Source organism: Eumetopias jubatus, unplaced genomic scaffold (genome assembly GCF_037043125.1).
Source record: "Eumetopias jubatus isolate StellerSeaLion01/CBP00866 unplaced genomic scaffold, mEumJub1_p1.0 scaffold_1, whole genome shotgun sequence".
Lineage (NCBI taxonomy): Eukaryota > Metazoa > Chordata > Mammalia > Carnivora > Otariidae > Eumetopias > Eumetopias jubatus.
Genome location: NW_028274807.1, coordinates 65,959,011 through 65,977,963, shown reverse-complemented (window position 1 = coordinate 65,977,963; position 18,953 = coordinate 65,959,011). Strand labels below are relative to the sequence as shown.

Below are 18,953 nucleotides of genomic sequence, written 5' to 3'. Positions count from 1 at the left end.
GAATGGAAGGATTACTGTTTGACCATCTTAATATTCCATCAATTGCCTCCCCAGAGGGAAGCGACGAGATTTCCTTCGATCCTGATGACATCATCACTGACATTGAGATGGTGGACGAGGGCTGGTGGCGGGGACATTGCCATGGCCACTTTGGACTCTTTCCTGCAAATTATGTCAAGCTCCTCCAGTAAATGGCCCTCCCTGTCTTCTGCACGGTGACTTCCCGTGTCCAAAGTTGTTCTGCCTCCACCCATGCCCCATTCCTGCTGCAAGTGTCATGAGTTGCCTGATATTCTAAACAGACTTTCTTCTCCCTCTCCACTAGGGGTTGGGGCAGAGACAAAATGAAGAAGGGGTCTCCTTCCACTCAGTGTCCTCTCTACCCTAGATGAGCTCATGCACGTTTATGTTGTGGTCCTTCCTCCTTCCCCATGAATGCTCCTTCAAATACTCTTAAGTTCTGCCTTGCTCCGTTTGTGAGCTCTGAGCTTCCTGGTTTGCTTATATGGGAAGGTATGTCTAGATTGCCTGGTTTGCTTGGCTGTGCTATTTGCCCACTTTCCTTTTCTGTGGAGAAATCTTTTAATCTTCTCTCTGTTCAGTTACATCAGAAATAAAGTGGGACTATGATTCATTTCTGTGCTGAGGTAAATAGTACTTTTTATGCAGCCCTTAATGGCCCTACTCTCACGGCTCCAATTCTCCTTCCGTCTTTCAGGCACATCTAGACGACTCCCTCCTACCACTGCCCATTGCCCTGCACCCTGGATATCAAGGGTTGGGCCTTTTCCTTAGACTGTACCTAAACCCAATCCAAAACACATTGACCTGGAAAATGGCAGTAAGATGGGGGGGCCAGGAGACCAGGAAGTTCAACTTTTTTGGCTTCAGCAGTTGTGAGAGGCCAGCCACCTTCTTTCTGGGAATAATGAGTACATTCTTTTAGGACATGATTCTTGAGGAAGAAACACAAATTGGGGGATTGAAAGGAGGAAAAGGGAGATTTGGCCAATAAAAAAGGACTAAAGCTAAAGGACCACAGGCTCCGATGAGGTGTTAAGAGGTTTTAGGGTCAGAGACAATGGCCTCTACTAGAGAAAGTTCAGGCTTCCTTGTAGCTGGATGACTGAAACTGATGGCCAAGTAGAGCAGATAGAGGAAACTTATGAGCATTCTTTCTATGGTCCAGGGCCAAGGCTGATAGGAAAAGAGGTGAATACATTTGGATAATTAGTGGTGGGCAAAGAGCAAATCATCAAGCAAATTATGGGGATGAGAAAGAATGAGAGGCCCAGACCATTGGGTTCGGCAAGGTCTGATAGGAGATCCTAGGCAAAATCAAAATAAAAGTCAGGGATTTGGGGCAAAGATGAAGAAAACAGTGGGATCAAGTTGCAGCTAAGATTAGTGACTGATATCCATAATTGCTCTAGGACTTCATAAAGTTGGTGAGCTCCTCACATGAGCACTGCCTCCCTCAGGCTGGTTCCTTGGTTTTTCTTTAAGACACACACTCCTTTGTTTCCACAATGACCTCTGTGCCGGTGAATCACAAATCTGTCTTTAGACCTAACTTACAAGACTCACCCAGCTAGCCTTCCAGAGTGCAAAACAGCTTTTATTTCTGCTTCTGGAGACATTGGAATTTCCAACATCCAGAGGCAAGTCACCAGAGATATACACAATCTCATTCTTCACTTCAATTTGACTTGCTATCACACATAGATCAGACTTTGACAGTGGTTTTCCTGTTACATCTCTAAGTCCCACATTGTTTTTCACTTTTCCCTTCATTATAAGACAAAAACTTCCTTTCTGCTTCAGTGCTACAGACTTCACCCTCCACGTCTGGCTGATCTCTACTCTGGATTGACTTTCTTGGTGGTGATACTCATTAAGGAGTCTGTTCATAGACACCTCCCTGGCCAAGCTCCTATTCCTATCCCTTTTCGCTCTGCTCAGCTGCTTCTTAATCTGAGGCCATGTCTAGCTGTCTTGCCTCTGTCAGGTAATTCTGCTGCTCATGCTACTCACCACGGCCTCATCTCATGAATCCAATTTTCTGTCTGATCCACAGTCTCTCTAAAAGGCTTCCTTTTTGCTCCAACTGCCCTTTCACCATAAAATGTGCTTGTTTGTGTAGACCGGTGGACACCTGTAATACCCTGGTTTCCTGCAACATATTCAATTAGATATCTTACAAAATGTGTTTGATGATGTTGATCAATATTGCTCCAAAGGCAGCAACTAGGAAAATAAAGATGAACTGCAAGTATGCAGCCCACAGAGCGGTACGGGCAGTCTCCTGGCTGCTCTCCTGAACCCTGAGCTGCCCAGGTTGTGAAGGAAAACCCTCTGCTCTCTTCCTCTCTCTCTATTTCTCATTTGCCTAAGAGCACCCCCTGATTTTCCTCTCCCTTGGTCAATAGCTCCCCTTTCTCTCTTTTTCTAGTAAGAGAAGAGACCCTGAGTGGACATCAGGAGCTTTCTTTCTCCAGATAGGAGGGAACTAGATTCAAAAGAAGAACTTTTCCTTTTTTCCCGCTTCAGTGTTCAGTTGTTTCCAGTTACTCATCTTCACTGAATAAAATCATAGCTCACACTCTAGTTGTATTTTTAGAAAATGGTACCTTATATAAAAATGTGAAATATAAACCAAGCAAAAAGGATTAAGAAACATAAGAGTTACTTTACCAACTAGTATCAAGTGGTGCATGATAATGAAAAGATGAGCATGTTTCTACTCTGGGACTTGCTCTAATACCTCCTTGACTCTTCTCACAAGTGTCTTCTACTTCATCTATACCAGCTCTGGACCATGTTCTGAGGGAGACCCAGGCAACGAAAAGCATCCATATTGACTAGACTCTTTTTCTTTTTGTTGTTTAATTCTTTGTTCTCTGCTTCCCCATAATACCTGTCTTCCTTTTCCCTTCTTTCTCACTTGCTTGAGGACTGCTGGGAAAATGGCACTGATTCAGGCGAGAGGGAAAGAAACACAAGATAAATAGCTCAATATGCCCTGCTTCTGCTATATCTGGAGAGAGCTGAAAAGATTTATTTTTTTGCACATGACTTAAGGACATAAAGCCACACCAAACAATCAGCTCCATCTGGCTCCCAACTTAAAATCACGTCTGTCTAAAACTTATCTAGTAAATAAAGAAGAGCTACATAAAATCATAACCATTGTAGATCATTATGTAAGATTTTTTGTACTAAAAACTTATCCTAAGTTACTGCCGCTGGTATGACATTGTTTAGGGTGGTTCTCAACCCAGAGTGATTTCACTCCCAGAGGATATTTGGCAATGTCTGGAGACACTTTTGGTTGTTACAGCAGTGGGAGTGCTATTGGTATCTATTGAATAGAGGCCAAAGATGTTGCCCAATATCCTATAACACACAGGACAGTCCCTTACAACAAAAAATTATTCAGTTCAAAATGTCAGTAGTTCTGAGAAACCCTGCTTAAGGGGATGGCAGTTTCTATCATGTATTTTACTCTTGTTTTCATGAGTATTCACTGTTTGTTACCCAAGACCAACGTATCACCCATTTCTGACAGACTGGAGTCATGAACAACAATAGGTAGGAGCAATTACAAGAAACTACTATGTTCAGGAGTGTTCCTTCTCATGGTCCCCCACCAGGTACTCGAGTGGTGTCTGGGACCTGGTGGCTGGTGCCACAGGAACTGCAATGGGCTTTGTCTGGACTTTGCCAAACGTATGATCTCTCCGGGCATGCATTCTTGCGTGACGCTGAAGTTGGTGTTAGTGTCTTGCGGTCATCTCAGCTAGCTCAGGCTGGTGCTATGCTATCCCTAATCCACACCTGGAATATAATTTTAAGAAGAAAAGAAACTTGACTCTTAGGTCATTTTTGACATGTTTAAAAGTAGTCTTGTGGCTTTTGGTGCTAGTTTTCTCCATTAATTCAATGTCTCCTTTGGACTCTTTCTCATTTTGCAAGGCTGTCCTTCTACATATTGCCAAGATTCTCCACAACAAACTCTGCGACCTCATTTCTGCCTCTCATTCTTTGGCCTGTGATGCCCTTGAGGCTGCTGTGCTCAGCTAAGGTCTCCATTTTATTGGGCTGTGCTGTGCTTGGACTTCCTGGGCTTACAGGCGGTGGAGTGACTAAAAGAAGACCTGGACTTAACCATCAAGATAACCCCAGCTCCAGAACCGTCAAACCATGTGCCCTTCACCCTGGGTGCCCTGGGACACACCTCAGTGCCCCCTCCTGCATTACCTGCCCTCTATATTTGAAAATGCTTATCAACTAAAATGTTCTCCACAAAAGCACAGGCCTGTGCTGGTTATGTAATTTCACTGCTCTCTTGTTTCCTAAGACTTGGGCTCATCTTTCTAGTGGCCTCAAGTTATCTATTTTCTCCTCAGACTGATTTGTTTTAGGAAAAAAAAAAAGGTGGGGGAAGGAAATAAGTTATCAGTATGGCCCTTATAGCAAGTGTACAAGCCAAGGCTTGGGAAATTCTTAGACCTTGTGCAACTGCTCAGGTTTAGGGCAGTGCATGCTCCAATACACCTAGATAAGCATGTATGCAGTTTACAGAAGAAAGTCCTCAAAATCACACTCTGTCCTACTTTTAGTAACTCAGAGGGTGAATCCAAGAATGGTGGCATCTGAATCTTTAGCGGGTGTGTCTTCCTCGTGGTCTGGCTCTAAAGGTGGTGACTAAGCTCTCCTGGGCTGGCTCCTGGAGCTGACACATGCTGGTCAAAAGAATTGGGTCGGTCTTATGCTCTACAACATTGAAAGGACAGGCCTTCAGGTGTTCAGACATGGAGGCAACTTCATTAAACTCCCAGCTCTTGATTTTGGAGAAGAGGCTGCTGAATTGCCAGATCTGTTAGGAAACATGGAAGTTCAAAAGTTAACACTGGGGCAATACCCTCGGGCTGGCTTTATTTGAAGAGTATAATACCTTTCTGTTCTTCACGTTCTTAGCTTCCAGAGAGTGTTTAGTGGCTGCTGCAGACATTTGTAAGCTCCTTCGTCAGCATCCAATTCCTAGCTCACCCTTCCAACTGATTAACTTCCCAGCCAGCCATGTAATTGGGTGGGAATGCCTACCACACACACCCCCCCCCGCACCAGCCACAGTGATCCATTCTAGAAAGACACATGGTTCACATCAGGACAATTCGTGTCAATGAGACTCTACCCTAGGACTTTTGCTTGAGATATCAAGAAGCAGATTCTCTTTTTCCCTCTGCACTTGAACTGTGAAACTTCAGTCTTAGGTGCTGCTGGCAGCCCCCAGGGACCGCCAAGGGAGAGCTGTTGTCTTAGAATGGAGCCACTAAAGAGGAAGTAGAGGTAAGAAATAGAAAGTAAAAAGGTCATTTGGGGGCATTTTTGAGCTGCTAGATCAAACTTTGCCTGAGCCATTGCGTTTGGAAGAAAGTTCCCTTTATTATTTATGCCATGTTAAATTGGTTTCTGTTGCTTAAAACTAAAAGTATCCTAACTAAGAAGAGTCTCACTAGAATAGAAACCTCAGGAGAAATCTAAGTGTCTGGCACAAAAACCCCCTTTGGCCTTTCTACCTAGGCTGTGGTGGCAAAGTCACTAGTTTTAAAATCTGGCTATGAGGGTAGGCATAACCTAATACCATACTTTCAACTTGACACTTTACCTTCAGTTTCTTATCATTGTTCCAATATAAGAAAAGCGTTTCTGGGGATCTTAGGACTATTTCTGTTTTTACTTTAAAAAAGCCATTTTAATATAAGCATCCTTTAGCGCCAACTAAATTCTCTTTTTTCCTTTCTAAAGGGAAATTAGTTTGTCTCAAATGATATTCTGGAGTGGTCAGCAATCAATTAGGAAAAAACATGAGCCAAAAAATAATGGCATTTCTAATGTGTAGATTATTTGCATCTGATTTTATAGAGGAAGATATTAGACGTTCTAGACCATACAGTTCCTAAGGGCAGGATCTCAGTCTTACCCATGTTTATCCCTAACATGTGGATGGGTGGCAGTCAGTGTTTAACACATGGATGCAGGCCTGGATACATGAAGGAGAGTCTCATAATTGTTTTTTGGAGAAGACTGCTCAGGGAATAAATAACGGAAAACATTTAAGATGTTTTAGACACAGTCAATCAGTGAAAATATGGGTAAACAACTCTAACTCTCCAGTGCCAGTTTGCACACACCCACATTTTGGGAAGAAATTCAACACTGAGATTATGGAATTATTGACCTAAATGGGTACCATCAATTTGTGGTTCATATTACCACATATTTACCATGGGAAAGGATGCTAAGGGCATCTCATAAATGATGAATTAGGAGTTTCACTTTTGTATGGTATAAGCTAATAGAAGTTATGATGCAGTTCAGCAAGATTCGGAAAAAGGAATAAAATTTTTCCAAAGGGAAAGATTCTTTGGTTTATACAGCATAATTTTTTGAGAAGGTAAATAGATATTTGAACCAGGAGAGATCAGTGGACCAAATTATTTTAGAATTTCAAAATGTCTTTAACAAAGGCAAAAACTGTTTTGTTGTTTTTTATATTAGCTGATATGGGACCGAGGAGAATTTGTTGGCGTACTGTATCAGACTGCAGGCAGGAAACAGATGGCACACTTAAACTGGGTAATTTGAAGAGAATGAAAAAAAAATAACGATATGCAAATGTGTGAGCAGGGTGTAGGAAAGCCACAAGATATAATGCAGTACCCGGGCTAGTAACAATCTAGAGTGTTAATACCCTGGGCCTGAAAGGGAAGAAGAAAGGAGGTCATTGGAACCAAGAATGAGTAATTGTGTGGAGAGAGTCACCTGATACAGTCACCTTCAGTGGAGGGACATGGCCAGTGCTAACTGTCATGGAGGGGAGAATGAATACAGGGAGGAAGCCAGAAGAATAGATTTGTCAACTCATTCTTCCTCCCTCCAATTTCCCACTGACACACTCCCATTAGATTAGCCCAGCTGGAAGCTGGAGGGTAAGGTTGCTGATTGAGGCAGTCTGTAGAGATCAGCCTCCTGGGGGACTGATCACAGTGGACAGGTTGAAGAATGAATCATGTGAGCAAACAGAAGATATCCAGGACACATACAATGAGATAAACAGGTACTACCATCTGTATTGTCATTTATATGTCAATAGGTCTGTCTTCCCTACTAGAATGACCTCCTTTAGTTCAGGGATTATGTCGTCTTCCCAGGAACCTAGTACAATGCCAGTGCCTAGTACAGTGCTTGGCACACAGAAAGCTCTTACTAAACAGTTGTTGAATGAATGGATAAATGAATTAGGGTTTACTTGCCTCTCTGTGGACTCTCCAGGAGGTGCCTCCGTGAGAATACCTCTTCTTCTTCCACTGCAGGAGGACCATCCCTCTCTCTTGTAACAAAGTAGCACAGATATTTCTCATCAGCACAGACACCTGGGAAAGCTGGGACAGACTGACGCTGTCCAAGAACCCAGCAATGTATTGCAAAACCTCCAGCGGCAGGCTGGTTAGACAATTCTGGCTTTTCCCTCCATGGCCTGAGAGATGGTTCTTCTTTGTCTCACTCAGCTCTGAAGCAACCTCTGGCCTGATGGCAAAGGTCTTGAGCTCCTGACTATAGATCACTTTTGCCTTTTGCCCTGGGGGACGGAAATGGTTTTGAATAAATGTACATCCCAAGTAGGCGAGGGGGCATCGATGCTGGAACCAGCCATTGAGACATGACTGAATGTCTGTGTGGACATTCTTGAAATGTAGGGGGAATTCATCCCTCCTGAAGAATTTGTTGCAAGTAAAAGTGAAGGCAGAGCTGCTCTTGTTGTGTCTCCTAGTCACACACTCACTGTGGAGTTCCACATGGAGCCCCCCTGGGTTGGCAGTGGTTAGGAGGTCAGCCAGCACTGTCCCAGAGGAAAACTGTTCTGGCTCAAAATTGTATGTCTGTGTAGCAAAATCCATGAACAGCCCATCAATGCTCCTGGATTCAGAGATGACATGACCTTTAAGTTCTCTTTCTAAAGCACACAAGAGTGTGGTCTTGATGAGATCTGATTTGGGTAGGTCCCCCACTGTAATCCCTAAATCTGAAGTGTCTACTGCCTTGTGTTCACTTGGTTTACAACTCAACATGGCATCTCCAACACGAGCCCGCTTCCCACAGTAGCTCACAGGAACCTTGAAGGTATAAACAGTCTTCACTTCCTGAGCCTCAAGGTTGCCATAAACAAAGTCTCTCTCCTTAGGTGTGCAAGCAGGCATCTGACCAAAGTGAATAAGCATCCTCCCGTTGTGCACCAGATACATATTATAGTCTTTTGCATCCACAGCTGTTTTCAGTCTTTCCAGAACACCATCCTGCCAAGGGGCGAGCCCTGTTGTTTCCAGGGCTCCATGAAAGTCCTGCTGCTTCTGGTTTTCCTGCGGTTCTTTCTCTTTGAGAGCATCCTCTCCTACCACATTATTGTTGCTAGAAATCTGTTCTTTCCCTGGGCTGTTTTCACTCTTGCTCTCACAGCCTACCGATGAGCTTGTTAAAGCAGAGGCTGCATGCTCTTTGCTGAATATGTTTTCCCACTTGTCAAACTTGGTTAGGTCCATCCCTTTTTTGGTTTTGGCCAACACCTCTCGTTCTTCTTGACTCAGTTCTGCCATCTCTCCATTAGTTGCTGATAGAGATCCATGTGGTACCAAACTGGCTTCTGCCCCACCCACTGCTCCTCCCATTTCCTCCCAGCTGGCTTCACCATTCACAGTAGGTTCCTCCTCAGTGGGCTCTCTAGTTTCTGGGAAAAGTTCTACCATTTTCAAAGATCTGAAAAGGACCTTCTGGTCCTGGAGGGCCAGAGCTGTATCCAAACACTCCTCACTGGGGGTCTCTTTCATGATGTTCTCATGAAGGGTTGTTTCAGAGTCCACATTTGGCCAGCGATTCCACTCCATGGAGCAGCAGACCACACTGGCAGGGCACACTTGCAAGTGCTTGGCCAGCTTGTGGCGGGACATGGAAAGGGGGCAGCCATATTCGGAGTTGAGGCATGGAACCTCCTCTAGAGGGCAAAGGAGCTCATGCTCTGCCTCTTTGCACATGTGGAAGATGGCACCACAGGACAGGTGGCAGTTTATCACCAGACAGGAAACATCAGGCTCCACAGGAATGTGGCAGTGACGGTTAAAGCATTTCTCACAATGCCTGTGCTGCCCAGGTAGAGGCCTGCGTGCCCTGCCCTAGAGACATCAATGGCAAGGAGAAAGAGAAAACAAATGGGGAAGAGAAGTTCTATGCATGTCTGTGACTGTGTTTTAATTGACTCATTTCCTGTTTATACATGCTTATTATGGGAACCTTGGACAATCTAGAAAATCATAGAGAAGAAAGCAAAATCACTCATAATCCCACAACCCACGAATAACAACTACCAACACTCTTTTCTTCATTTTCCAATAGTTTATTCTATGTATATAGTAGATGTGTTTAGAATAGAAAAAGAAAAAAGCTGACTGTAATGGACTACACTGTTGATAATTGTTTTGAGTTGTGGATTATGGGTGATTTATATGACCCCATTAATACTATGGATACAGTTCTGCATCCTGCTTTTAAGTCTCTATTATAGAATGAGACCATACTGTTTTATTAATGATTCTTTGCAAACTGTCTTCTTAATGGTAGTGAACATTCCAGAGTGAGTGTGCTGTCATTCATTTAACCAGCTATCTCCCCAGTGCTGGAAAGACAGGGGCCATGTCTAATTTTGTTCACATCTGTGACCCAGCACCTGGACCATCATAGATACTCAGTTTGCTGAAGGAAGGAATTATCAGCCGTTTAGTGTATTGCTGGATGTTTGGGTTTTTCATTTTTAAAGTTTAACTAAAAATCTCTGCTCACAAATCTTTCTCAGCTCTCTGCTTTTCCCCTACTCCATGTCAATTTCTTCTAAGTTCTGCTCTAACATCTCTGGTTTGGCCTAAAGTCAATAAATATCATCAAACCATAAGGGCAAATCTGCCAGCTGTTGGGCTACAGGTTAAATGAAGCCAGCCAGATCTGGACCCCTGAACGATGAAGATCCAATAAGCACCTGGTACTTACCATAGCTTCCTAATTTCTTCTTGCTTTGTAAATCTAGGAGAGAACATGAAAATATAAATGATTAGTAAGAAAAGCATTTTGGTTATGTATATGAACAGGAGTCAAAGAGACTTTGCATACTCTTATTTAAATCCTTTCACCACCCTGGAGATAAATGGCGTTGCCCATTTTATAGTCCAGAAAATGGAAGCTGGAGAAGTTAAATAACTTGTCCAAGGTGATAGAGCTGCTAAGCGAAGGAATCGTGGGCCATGTTGGCCCACACTCTTCTCACTGACCCACACTGTCCTCTGATGGGCATCTTACCAGCCATGGGATGTATATCTTCTGCTTCTTGTAACTTTTCTCCATTGTATACCAACAATTATCCTGACATTCCACCCATCCATACAACCCATCACTGCCACATGCTCTTCTGGCCCAAGTTAACCTTCTAGCTTTCTCTCCCACTAGAGCTTCATGCCCACAACCTGATATCCAGGTTGGTCTGGGGCAGTGTACAAATGTCTGTGATATATCTACCAACTGTCCTTCACCATGGTGAATTCACCTGTGCCATGGCTACAGCAGGGGTCAGACCTCAAGGGCCCAGAGGTGGGCCGAGTGGGGACTCTAGCGTGTAGAAGAGAAGATGCCCCGCCTCAGGAGAATCTAGCTCCTTGGCTCTGGTCAGTTGGTCCCATATGGGAATTTGTTGCCGGATCATCTGATTTTTCCAGAGAAACTGGGAATACAGATTTTTGCAAGTGGTGGGATGGTGTAGTGATTAGGAGGCAGACTATATAAGATTTAACCCAGCACTAGGAATCAGTAGTTGTGAAACTTTGGAAAAGTTACTTAATGTCCTCATTCATCATTTTCCTCATCTGTAAAGGGAGAATAATAATAGTACCTAATAATAGAATAAGAATAGTACAATAGGTACTATTGTACTAAACTGCTGTTGTGGGGAGTAAATGATTTAAATACCTGAAACTCTTAGAATGGTACTTGTCTCGTAGACTTGATGAATGCATGTTTGCTATTATAAAATAAGTGTTTTATATTTATATATATATATTTATATTTAATTATATTGCAAAAATTTTGTTACATAACATATCAAGGTAAAAATCCTTGGAATTTTGAAGTTGGCAACTCATTTAATTTTTCTAAAAAACCTCTCTATTTGGGCCAAGGAAAAACATGTATGCAAGTTACATAGGATCTATAGCTTGCCAGTTTGCTGCACCTGTTCTAGAGAATTTGTAGCATAATGTCAGCACTGTGTTAGTCTGGGATGGAGTGGGGTTGGGGTGGGTAGGTGGGGTGGAGTTAGCACCCAAAAGTCAGAAAATGCAGTATTTTGTAATTTTATTTTATTTTACTTTAGGATTTGTTTGTTCATTGTGAGTGAATTTTCCTTCAACTTTTTAAAAAATTTCAAATACAGGGGCACCTGGGTGGCCCAGTTGGTTAAGTGACTGCCTTCGGCTCAAGTCATGATCCCAGGGTCCTGGGATCAAGCCCCACATCGGGCTCCCAGCTCAGCGGGGAGGCTGCTTCTCCCTCTGACCCTCTCCCTTCTCATGCTGTTCCTCTCTCTTTCTCTCAAATAAATTAATAAATAAAATCTTTAAAAAAAATTTCAAACACATAAGAAAGGTGAAAGAACGTATACAATGAACACCCGTGTACTCTACCTAGATCCAAAAGTTAACATTTTGCCACTTTTGCTTTCTCTCTCTCCCTCTCTCCACACACACACACACACACACACACACACACTTTTTGCCAAACCACTTGAAAATAAATTGCTGTTATCATGACACCTCATCCCTAAGTACTTCAGCATGTATTTCCTAAGACTAAGGACATTTTCCTTTGTAACTGCAATAACATTATCTCACCTAAGAAAAACTAAAAAATATTTTCTAATATTGTGTAATCTGCTGTCTGTGTTCAAATTTATTCAATTGTCCCAAAAATGCCAAAAAATATCTTCTATACTTTTTTTTTTTAATTTAAACTTTTGAGCCAGGATCCCTTTAAGGTCAGTTTATTATGTTTGGGTGGTAAGTCTTTTTAAACTCTTTCAATTTGGATAAGTCCCCTCAACTTTTTTTTTTTCTCAGAAGAGACAGCCTTAAGTCTCAAGGAAATTATATTTTGACTTGTTCATATTTTCGTTTGTTCATCCATTCCTTCGACAAACATTTGTTGATTACCTGCAGTGTGCCAGTAAGGGAGCATAAGCATCACCTGGACTGCTTGTTTAAGTAGTTCTTAAACACCTTTGCTCAGTAGAATCAGCTGTGATGCTTGTTAAATCTATAAATCTGCACTATAAAAATGGCAGCCACCAGCCACATGTGGCTATTTGAATTTAATCAAAATGGAATAAAATTAATAATTCAGTTCTTCAGTCATACTAGCTACATTTCGAGTTTCAGGTGCCACATATGATTAGTAGCTACTCTATTGGACAACACAGCACGGAGCATTTCCAGCTGCAAAGAAAGTTCTATTGGACAGCACTGCTATGCGGGCTGTGCCTCTGACTTAAGTGAGAGGTGTGTCTGGAATTCACATCCTTAACACCTTACCCATCTGATTCTTATGCACTGGGACGACTGAGTGTGAAAGAGGGATTGTGGCAAAGAGTCCTATATCCCTAAAAGCCTGAATTAAGAGGCAGGCGAGAAGTTGCAAGTGAGACCATCAAGCAGATTCAGGGCCCAGGAGAAGATAAATGAAGGTGTTAAAGCCAGAGAGGGAATTGAGCAGAGGAAAGGGCTGTGAGGGCAGGACTGAGATGGAGCAGAATAGGATCGGGCAAGAGGACATCTTTTGGATGCAAAAGCCCAGCTACTGGACCTTCTAACATACAACTGAACATTCAGTTAGGCTTCTGCTATATTCTAGATTGACCACTCCTGGGCGGGGGCGGGGGAGTCCACTGAAGACTTCCTGTGAAAATTCGTAAATGAGAGGCTAACGCAGCTGGAATTATTTGGTGCTCAGTAAGGGACCGTTAAACACTGTGACTGGGGCGTTAACCGGCAGTGGCGGGATGGCAGGGAAGGACTTGGAGCAAGAAACTACTTCGTGGACAGTGCGATGAAGCTGCAGGGGTAGGACTGACGGTGGTGGAGTTAGGCAAGGTGAGGCAGAGGACGGGCATCACAAGGGAATCCCAGCATTTTTGTTTCTGGCTGGAGATGGGGAAGAAAGAGTCAATTTTGATGCCAAGATTTTGAACTAGGAAGAGAGAATATTGCATGTAATTCTGAGAAAAACAGAAGTCTGCAGAGGGAATTGTTTTTTGGGGGGGAAAGATGAGCCCCACAAGTTTAATACAAGTGGCTTAAGGTGATGACAGACCATGTGGATGGTAAGATGAGGACAGAATGGAAAGATGCAGATTTGAGAATTATTCACTTAAAAGTGAGGGAGGAAGCCATGACTGGGGAAAGAAGAACACAGAATAGGCATCTGAGCCATGAAGTACCTGGCTGAGTAGGACCCCTTTTGAGACAGTAAGGAGAAGTAAAGCCGAAGGAGAGGCCAGAGAGGGAAGAGTCAGAACCATGTGGCCTGATGTGAGGGAAAGTGTGAACAATAGCCTGGAATGTTGCCTCAAGATGAAGAACAATGCTAACAATCCCACTGCTCATGGCAGGTCCCCAAAGAGCTCTTGCCAGAGCAAATGTGGCATTTCAGTTGTGCAATGGGACCCTTGCCATTCAAAATGTGGTATTTGCTTAGAGGGGAGAGGGAAGCCATTAAACACACATTCCAATATTAGCAGGGCCTGCGCCCTGGCTGGGAGAGTGTGCTTATCTGCTTTCTATGCATAAAAGACACTCATGAATAAAGATGGAGTCTGGATGATTCAGAGTCCCCTACTGGTTTTTAGGTGGGAAAGAAGAGGCAAATCCCAAATGGAATACAGCTACAGGAAAGAAGCTACCAGCAGCAGGAATGTTCAACTTCTTATTTGCCAGCCTGGCTCTGTCACAAAGTTGAGACTAGTTTCTGGGAAGGGAAAAGCAGGTCTAGCTTGTTCTGTGTGCTCTACATGTGTGTAGTGAGAACTCTGCCCCAGCTGCAGGGATATGTCTGGCTGGAGGGACAGCGGTGATGAACTCTAAGCCTAATCATTTCCTATCCTTCAGCATTACAAAGAATTAATTCTACAATTAATCATTCTACAACAAATCATTCTACAAAGAATGGTTCTTGTGAACAGTGCTATTGAAGCTGGAAACATTTGTGGGGGAGCCCTGTTGCTCTCCATGTCTTTGACGCTATTTGAAGATATCCCTTTAAGAGAAAAGAAAAACAATGCACACAGGCAACAAAGATGCTGTTTCTTTTGTTTGTTTTGTTTTTAATTATGCTATTTAAAGATCTTCTGCCAGGCTCTGGAGATACACCAAATAAGTGACTTTGAGAGAGGACATGGGCTGAGCAGGAAGACACAGTAAGTGGAGACCACTCTTTGGAGAAATTTGACAGTCGAGGGGAGGATAAAGATAAACATAACCTAAGGGCATAAAAAACCCATAGCTGAACCTTTTGTTGTATATGTAGGGGAAAATTCCCACTGAGATAAAGGACGATCCAAAATTCTCAATTGTCTAGTTATTGCTGGGTAAGCAACATGACCATTGCCCTGGTTTGCCTGAGACTCTTGGTTTTAGTTCTGAAAGTTCCAGATCCCAGGAAACCTCTTATTCCCACACAAACTTAGATACTTGATTGATCATCTTAGGTTGTAGCCAGTTGGTCTTGCCCCAAGATGATCAATATATATATAAATATATCATTGGTTATCTTATGACATAAGATGCCTTGTTCTCCTAATCTCCATTCTAGTGCAGTGACTGGATCCTTATCCTCCACAGTGTTTGTCTGACTTTCCTAGATTGAGTGATTTTTCTACATTTTGGATGTCAGGGAGAAAGAGTAGTAAGATTTTAGTGCCTACCATGTTCTTTACATAACATCTCATCTAATCCTCACAATGGCCATGAGACGTGGGTTTTACCCTTTCCATTGGAACACAAAGATGCCTACACCCTTCCAGTGGAACACAAAGAAGCCTAAGTTTATCTGGTTTCAAACTCTGTACTCTTGACTATATCATGCTGCATCTCTCAGAGACCCACAAAGACATGTAGTCTATCCCCATGATTTGGGAAGAAAGCAAGCCCATGACTAGAGCCCATCAGGGCAGAGCCTCTCTTCCTCCAGTTGGGCACAGAAAGGTGTATACACCTACAATCTTTCCAGATTGTAGAGGATCTGGATGATCTTCATTCATAGGAAGTTCATAGAAAGCACCTTCATCCCCATGATGATTTTTTTTTGTTCTTCTCTGGGCCACATCCCATACTGTGCCCCATCTGAATAGAGGAAATACGAAAAGTATCCAGGTCCCATGGCTTCGCATTGGAGGTAGAACACATATGAAAGTAAAGTTTTTAGGGTTAAAATCTCTAATATAATACAGATTTTAAGATTTAAACTGAAAAACCTACTAAATTAAAGCACGTGCATTATAGAAACTCTTCACTGTGGAAAAAGTTGACAAAATTCTATGCCTGAAACAACATATTTTTATCCAGGTGCCATTTCCTCCTTTAGTTTCTATGCTCCTATGTTCACCTTTAAATTCTTATTTCCTGTCTGAAAAGGCAATACATTCCCTCCTCTTAAAAATGAACTTCAGTAAAGTCTATGGTCAAAACACTCTCTGAAACACTCTCCCCAAAATATGTTTTAAAGTTCCCCTGGATAGAGGAGAGAGCAGTCAAAATAATAAAATTTAAACTTAAATAGTTTTAAAAATCTACACAACTAGATTTTACTGGTTGTACTGGATGGAGTTTAAGTGGAATATGAGTAGATGGAAGGACCAGGTACATGAGTTTAAGGGATGGATATTTCTTTACAGAAATAGGGGATACTTTAGAACCTGGCAAGGGAGAAACATTTGATACAGGTTGTGGTGCTGTGTGGACCACTCAGAAAGGAGTAAGGTAGTAAGAAAGGTGAGTCAGCTAGAACAATGGCCCTTAAAGTGTGGTACCCTGACCCACAGTGTCAGTATTACCTAGAAACTGGTTAGAAATATAAATTACTGGACCCTACCAAATCAGACCTACTGAATCAGAACAACTACATCCAACTGATGCTGTTGTAAACTCAAGTTTAAGAACCACTGAGCTAGAAGCTGGTTGATTTCATGCTCCCAATCACAAAGGAACTAGCATAAGGTCCTACACAGGAAGGGTCTTCCTTCCTACAAGTTAGGTAGGAAGGCCAGTTAGGTGGGAAGGCCTTGGGGGAAGACCCAAAAGGGCACTGGGCACTCCTGTCCATTTCTTTCCAACTCCACCACCACTGCCTGTGTCCCAGCACCATCATTGCTTATCCAGTCTGGTGCAAAAGACTATAATCAGTCTCACCCCTCCCATCTGGTGCTCTGTACTATATTCACCAGCAGAAAGAGTGATTTCAACAACTTTTTTAAAAAAATTTTTAGTTAACATACAGTGCAATATTGGTTTCTGGAGTAGAATTCAGTGATTCATCATTTACACGTAACATCCAGTGCTCATCACAACAGGTGCCCTCTTTAATCCCCATCACCCATTTAGTCCATCCCCCACCCACCTCCCTCCATCAACCCTCGGTTTGTTCCCTATCATTAAGAGTGTCTTATGGCGGGTGCCTGGGCGGCTCAGTTGGTTAAGCGACTGCCTTCGGCTCAGATCATGATCCTGGAGCCCCAGGATCGAGTCCCGCATCGGGCTCCCTGCTCAGCAGGGAGTCTGACTCTCCCTCTGACCTTCTTCCCTCTCATGCTCTCTCTCTACCATTCTTTCTCTGTCAATAAATAAATAAAAAATCTTTTAAAAAATATAAAAAAAAAAGAGTCTCTTATGGCTTGTTTCCCTCTCTCCTTTTTTTTCCTTTGGAGCCCAAATGTCCATCAACTGATGACTGGATAAAGAAGATGTGGTAAAAAAAAAAAAAAAAAATATATATATATATATATATATACACACACACACATTTACAATGTATATTGTACAATACATATATATATATACATATATACGTACATACATACATACATACATACATACACACAATGGAATATTACTCAGCCATCAAAAAGCAAAATCGTGCCTTTTGCAACAACGTGGATGGAGCTAGAGCATATTATGCTAAGTGAAATAAGTCAGTCAGAGAAAGACAAATACCATATGATCTCACTCATATGTGGAGTTTAAGAAAGATTTCAACAACTTTTAACACTAGGTCACTATTCCCACCTAGACTCTCCAGTGGATTCCCATCACAAGGAATCAACTCTGATACCTTGTCTTGGTCCACAAGGCCCTGCATGAGTGTCCCCTCATTTGTGGACCACTGCTGGCCTCCTTTATCTCACCTTTCCTTTGAGCACTTAGCTCTAGCATTGTCACTTATTCCTGTGTAGGGCCTTTGTGTTTGTTCTTTCTACCAAAATTCTCCCCTTGCTCTTTATTTGTGTTATGGGCTCCTTCTTGCTCTTTAGATTTCAGCTTATATATTACCTCCACAAGAGGCCTTATCTGACACCCCCCCTCCAGTATAAAGTAAATTAATGAACACTCTCATGTATTAGCTAGTAATTTTTGACAAGTTAGTCTCCCTAAAGCTAATTTGTTCACCTATAAAGTACTGTTCATAATAGCCCATGGGATTATGACAAATGAGATAAAGCTGGGAAAGGGTCACTCAGTTGTTATCTCTCCCCTATGAGGAAGGTCATCCTCATGGTCACCTCCAAGTCTAGGTCTTTTTGTCTTCCCATCACTCGTGCAAATTTTGGCTGGCCTTTCCATGTTCAGTTCTCCCTCACTCCAAGGTATCTTATATTCCACTGTCAGCTTAATAATCTTCAAACTCCATTTAAGAAAAAAGTCTTACCTTACTCCTTTAAGAATGTGAGTCCCTCTGAAATCGCCCCACTATGGCACCTTGTATTCACCACATTCATTACTTCAGCTCTTAGGAATTCAAACAGTACTGCATCCAGGCTGGAGGATCTTTCAGATGCCACAAAGGCAGATTGAGGCATCTTTGTTTCCTGGGTGCAGGTTTGTCATTTTTATTGTTTACCTACATACATTGTTCTGTTCATTAAGGGAAAAAAGAAGGTGTCAGTTGAAATTGGCTTCTCTCTTGCAATGGGCTGCAGAGTCAGTTCCCCTTAAGGGAGGTTGTTGGGATGGTATGCTCAGAGATGAAGGCCATCAATGAAGCAGAATCTATGTGGCCAGGAAGGTGTGTTCAGGTGGGAAAAGAGCTCTGACTGGAATATCAAGGGAGAACAAAAATGTTCCCCAAGGAGTGTATGACATAGTTTCCGAGAGACTGAGAGTGAGTACAGCTAATGTGCTCCTGGCACTCAATGCTTATTCAATAGGACTGCAATGAAGAAAACGGAGCAGGACCCTAAAGAAAGCAGCATTTTGAAAGAGCTGTGAGAGCAGTTTGAAACAAATTTAGGAGGAAAGTGTAATGATGTCAAATGTATGCTAATTTGGGGCTTATCTTTTCTTTTTAGAGAGAGAGAGTGCACATGCATGTGAATATGGTTGGGTGGGCAGAGAGAGAGAGAGACAATACTGCGCAGGCTCCATGCTCAGCACAAGCCTGACCCCGATGTGGGGCTCAATCCCACGACCCTGAGATCATGACCTGAGTAGAAATCAAGAGTCTGAAGCTTAAACAACTGAGCCACCCGGGTGCCTCCCTGGGGCTTTTTTTTTTTTAAGGAAGAAGGAGAAATGTTTTCAATGTTATTAGTGAAT

At 42.6% G+C, this 18,953-nt stretch overlaps 2 protein-coding genes across 2 annotated transcripts in view; one reads left to right on the top strand and one right to left on the bottom strand.

Annotated features, from left to right (window-relative positions):
- Nucleotides 1–2,602, top strand: part of HCLS1 (hematopoietic cell-specific Lyn substrate 1) — a 29,251-nt gene extending 26,649 nt beyond the window's left edge. The window contains exon 14 of the mRNA XM_028110664.2: nucleotides 55–2,602. Coding sequence (XP_027966465.1) covers nucleotides 55–191 — 137 coding nt within the window. The 3' untranslated portion in view covers nucleotides 192–2,602. The remainder of the gene's footprint in view (nucleotides 1–54) is intronic.
- Nucleotides 1,648–17,573, bottom strand: FBXO40 (F-box protein 40). Its single transcript, XM_028110563.2, has 4 exons — nucleotides 17,473–17,573; nucleotides 15,365–15,488; nucleotides 7,320–9,230; nucleotides 1,648–4,879 (listed from the first exon to the last, which is right to left on the bottom strand). Exons 1-4 carry the CDS (start codon nucleotides 17,571–17,573, stop codon nucleotides 4,664–4,666), a joined length of 2,352 nt encoding a protein of 783 aa, XP_027966364.1. The 3' UTR covers nucleotides 1,648–4,663.
- Between the last annotated feature and the right edge of the window lie 1,380 nt (nucleotides 17,574–18,953).